The 4,967-nt window shown below is 36.2% G+C and overlaps 1 protein-coding gene across 1 annotated transcript; it reads left to right on the top strand.

Moving 5' to 3' along the window:
- Positions 1–288: 288 nt before the first annotated feature.
- Positions 289–4,672, top strand: LOC110444780. The gene is made up of 5 exons (XM_021489140.1): positions 289–487; positions 1,142–1,255; positions 1,867–1,971; positions 2,676–2,833; positions 3,115–4,672. Exons 1-5 carry the CDS (start codon positions 289–291, stop codon positions 3,346–3,348), a joined length of 810 nt encoding a protein of 269 aa, XP_021344815.1. The 3' UTR covers positions 3,349–4,672.
- The last annotated feature ends 295 nt before the right edge of the window (positions 4,673–4,967 follow it).

Raw genomic sequence — 4,967 nt, 5'->3', positions numbered from 1 at the left:
TAAACTGCAGCGAAAATGTCCCCGACATACAGTATTATATATACTTACAAATATTGATAAAGATTTTGGAATCATTTTGTATTCGTTACACTGTTATGTACTTAATAGCTATGAGAAGGTTGCAATGTTGTAACAAATATTTACTTTCATTTCATATTTTTAATTACCTCGGGCAAAAATGTCGAATGATATTCTTCATTTTATATTAAATAAAACATGATACATGCAATGGTGATAATCTTGAGACATTGTTTCATTAACAGATAGTTACTAAACAGATTCCAATGCATGAGTTTTGACGCTCAAATTACACTAAACTTTCATTTATATGTAGGTTCTAAGAGGCTGCCTGCTCCCAGTAGAATCCCTGTTGCCTCCCCGAGGACAGTGAAGACCTACACAGAACGACTGCAGGAGATGAAGTCCAAACCGCCAGCCTTCACCCAGCCCATTATGCCTCGCTCCCACAGGCCTGGAGGAGGCTCAGGTAAATATGTTTCCATTGCAACTATTGGAACCACTCATTTGACACATATTCAAAAAAAATATAAGGATTCGATTGTCAATTTGTCAAGTAAACTTTTCTTAGGAATTTGGGTAGTTCCGCTAGGCCTGAAGTGGTAAACACCATTTTCTATTAGTACAGATTAATGGAGTATTTTAAGTATATAAAGGAAAGTGCTGTAGTATTTCCTCAAATATCCTTTAAAATTTTACGCTTGCATATTTGTTTATCAATAGGGACTGAATCTTTTCGCCTGATAATAGACAGAGAAACTGACATCTGTGGTCATGTAATGTCATCTATTACAGCATGTCAGGGGTCATTGTACTGTCAGGTTTTACTGTAGTGTGTTGTGTCAGATCAGTGAAACATACAACTTAACAACTAACTTGTTTCATAGTAGTACTCCAGGAGCAAAATAGAAATGATCAAATAGAAATGATCAAACAGAAATGATCAAATAGAAATAATCAAACAGAAATGATCAAATAGAAATGATCAAATAGAAACGATCAAACAGAAATGATCAAATAGAAATGATCAAATATCAAATAGAAATGATCAAAGTGTTGTTCCAGTATAAGACCTTTCAGCTGATAAGTTGAACATTTTAATGGTAATACTGTTGTGTTACAGTGAGGAGTTCCCAGGTCACAAGTGTGTCACGGAGGAGGACCGGGCCGCCACACAAGCCGCTCAGCTACGTCGAGCGTCTACAGAAACTCAGTGAGGGTACCCACAAACCCAGAGGTAAGGGCCTGTCTGTCTGGTGTTTGTAATGTACACAGTATCAAATCCTACATACCATCAGACTCTTGATAGAGCTGGGTATCGGCAAATATTTGTGGATTGATCCAGTGGTGCTGCCACTGGTCTTCCATGCATAAGCTGGGAATTATTGATATGTTATCTTCTGCTCGTCAAACAACTCTTCAAGCTTGCTACATTCAGGATTACATTTTGTTTAGGAGTTCACTTAGAAAATGATATTTATGTATACTTTCATCATTAGATTTTAAATTGTGCATTGCAAAGTTTAATTTTAATACCTGTTGATATTTTGGGATAAGAGATGAAACAAGTTGACAGGGGTAAACATAATCACACACTTTATACAATTGTGAGATTATAGCAGTACGGATATTCGACAAAATTGCGAACAAGACAATTCTATAGCACTGTATGAATAGGTATTTACCCAAATGAACCTGAAAATAGCCAGCCTCAATCAATTCCGTATACTATCGTGATAACTAAATTGCAGATATAATTCATAACTTAATATTCTAATTATAAATACACATAAAAATGAGTAGCTATACAGTTGTTTACACTCTAACAATGTTCCCTGTGTTTTCTAGCTGCCACTGGCCGGGTGAAAACAGCCACTTTCATGAGGTCACACAAGCCGATCCACAGACCACAGACTTACGCGGAACAGCTTCAGTCTCTACAGCCTAAGCCAGGTAAGTCTGCGATCTACTCTCCTTTCTTTTCAGCTCGTTTTTGGTTCTTAAAGCTTTTCAGTTCAGCTGGACATGTAAAGATTTGTAGCTGTCGTACTGCTCATAGCAAAGCGGTTTCTAATATAAGTTTTTGGAAAATGATTTTTTCCAGGTTATTGAAGTCAAAATGAACAAGTTCAACTTGTACATACTAAACTGGGAAATTTTTGCTGCAGTTTAACCTTCACTTTTTTTTGCATCTGTAATGAGGTCAAGGTTATCTTGACAGCAATTATAAGAACACAACATTCCACTTAAAGTAATTACATGTATATGTGAATGGCAAACTTAATACTGGGCAAAATTAATACCAGTTTTACTGGTGACAAGAGAATATTTTACTGGGTGAAAGTTTGCTGGTATAGAGTAGTTATAATGGTGTTCCTACACATCTCTGGTAGTCGATGAAATAGTGATAAAATAGTGAATAGCTACAGATTTCTGTTGTTTGAAGTTTGGATATCAGCCTTTTCTTTATAAATTAAATTAAAAGCCAACTTTGTTACAACGATTTTTTGAAAATGCATAAATTAGATTGTCATCATCTGGTGGCTTTGGTGCTTTTGGTCTGGCTGTAGTTCAGCAACAGAAACATGGTAGCTCCAGATATTACCACCTGTGTTGAAGCAGTGTACTGACAACATATATCCTCTTACTACTTACAGTTAAGAAGATAGCACCAGCCCGAGGACAGCCTCGAATGCGTCCCTACGCTGACCCGTACAGAACGGGAGCACCTGATGAGGGAGACTCGGTTATCAGCGACTGGTCAATGGATGATGATGTCAAACGTTTGCTGTACGAGGATGATGCTAGCTCAGCAGTAAGTTTATAACATTATGTGATTTGTGAATGTCTAACATGTTGTGATCGTAAATTCCAGAAATGCTATTACAGTGGTGTACTGTTTATACAGTCAAAGTTCAACTGAATCCCTTTGTCATGTTCTCTGTTTATTACGAACAGAATTAGATGTTACATGTTATACTGAAGTATCGAACCAAATAGAAATTTTTCAACTGAATAGCAACAGCAACTAGCATGAATCAAGTCTGTTATGTTTTTGTGAGGACTTATATGATAATTTGTTTTACTCCTTACCAGATGCCTGGTCAGTCTGTTGACCATCCGATGTCACGAATGTCTGGCATGGACTACCCAATGTCCGAGGGCGTGTCCGACTACTATGATGTGATTATGGACAGTAACGAGTACGTGGAGTCCGTAGACATTGACGAAATCAACAGGATTGCTTACGCTGCATCTGTGAGCTCCGGCAGTGTTATGAGTGTAATTGACTGGGACGCCATTGATAACCTTATCTCGGACGTTAAGTAGAGAAGTGATAAGTCAGAGAAATGATAAAACAACATCTCTTTATGTCGAGGGTGATCTCAAAATATCCAAGAATTCTCATCTCAGCTGTTAAAGGGAACAAGGGAGAGATCAAACTTTAACATGAGGTGAAAACATAGGTTGAGATCAGAGATATATTGTGTGAAACAATGTATCACATTTCCTCAAGTGTGTATAGAACTCTTAAAGGAATTTTCATGAAATTGATTAAGATCAAATGAAGGTGGAATTGATACTTTAACTGATTTGATTTCCTAAGGAAAAACGATTGAGCATTAAGAGTTTAAATGACGTGTTATGCTAAGGGCTGTTCCAGAATTAAGTATATGGGAGGAGGGGGAAAGGACAGGGAGGCATACCATCCACAATATGTTTTTCCTGGCGTACATTTATATACAAATGTCAATACTTGGACCCCACCACCTATATATTTTATCTGGAATAGCCTTGATATAATAAGTTCAATTTAATTTATGTGATTCTTGAAACCACAGACAGTGATAGTGTCCTGGATTTATTTCTGGATATATTTTAAATAATCACAAGGACACTTATCAAACATCGGAGTCAGTGATACTGTGTGTAGTTTATGTACGTGAGAACCGGCAGCCTAACACTTAGCTGAGTATTAACATGACGTCCTATGTCTTTATTCAGCAAGGTGTTTCTACAATACATATTCCTCAAACTTTATATCTTGCCAGGTTACGGCATGAAACTATCTGTGATATGAAAGATAAAATAAATCTATCAAACATAATTTTGTAATTATAAATGTTGGATCAGATGTGTACCAGTGTATGTTTGTGATGAGTGTATGCTTATTAATGGTTGATTTTGTATCTATTTATAGTAGATCTCTGTGACATGCTAGTAAAACCACAATTCACTTAACAGGCAAATTGAACGATAACAGGCAAATTGAACGATACAACCTGTCTAGAAAGCCCAAGTTACCTCTTATTCCAAATTCAGTTTGTCTGTGTCTTGTGGTCCTGTATGATAGGTTTAAAATTGAATGTACTTTTATTGGCTAGCTAGTTAGATCACATGAAACAGTGTATTATTTATGTTTTAGCGGTAGAATCCGTCCTTGTTTTGAACGTTTATTGTTTTAATGTTTTAGTGGAGGATTCCGTCCATGTTTTGATGTTTTAGGGCCTAAGTATTTAAGAGGTAGATTCCATCCATGCTTGATTGCAGATTCTTGTATTTACATCAATCATGTTGGAAAAAACAACATTTCATATATTACGCAAGATAATTCAAGTTTACTTGTGTTTATTAGATTTCTATTTTATTTATTTATCTGAAATAAAAATGAAAACAAAAACATTTTCTGTTGTATTAGTCTTTTCTTAATTTGAGAATGAAATTTCCCACTGGATATAGTAATGACTTGGGCCAAACACATTGGTATAATGCTCATTGCATTTCTGACAGAGTCACATCTTGTGTTCAGCAGCAGTTTTGAAGGAGGTGTCCAACACATTTTAATGTTGGCAATGTTAATAGGTTATGAAATTGTAGAAAATCCAGTAATCTCGCTGTGGTTACTCTCAGTCTGGTCCCAATAGAATATCCAGTACAGAGGATAGAGA

This window comes from Mizuhopecten yessoensis, unplaced genomic scaffold, assembly GCF_002113885.1.
Source record: "Mizuhopecten yessoensis strain PY_sf001 unplaced genomic scaffold, ASM211388v2 hete_36171528, whole genome shotgun sequence".
NCBI lineage: Eukaryota > Metazoa > Mollusca > Bivalvia > Pectinida > Pectinidae > Mizuhopecten > Mizuhopecten yessoensis.
The sequence above is the reverse complement of the archived record's forward strand: the minus strand, read 5'-3'. Positions and strand labels throughout refer to the sequence as shown.

Excerpts from the sequence above, each read along its gene's own strand:
- LOC110444780 (XM_021489140.1), top strand. The coding sequence starts at position 289 with ATGAGTTTTGACGCTCAAATTACACTAAACTTTCATTTATATGTAGGT. Across the intron at positions 1,256-1,866 it reads GGGTACCCACAAACCCAGAG|CTGCCACTGGCCGGGTGAAA; the intron begins GTAAGGGCCTGT and ends TGTGTTTTCTAG. Across the intron at positions 1,972-2,675 it reads GTCTCTACAGCCTAAGCCAG|TTAAGAAGATAGCACCAGCC; the intron begins GTAAGTCTGCGA and ends TACTACTTACAG.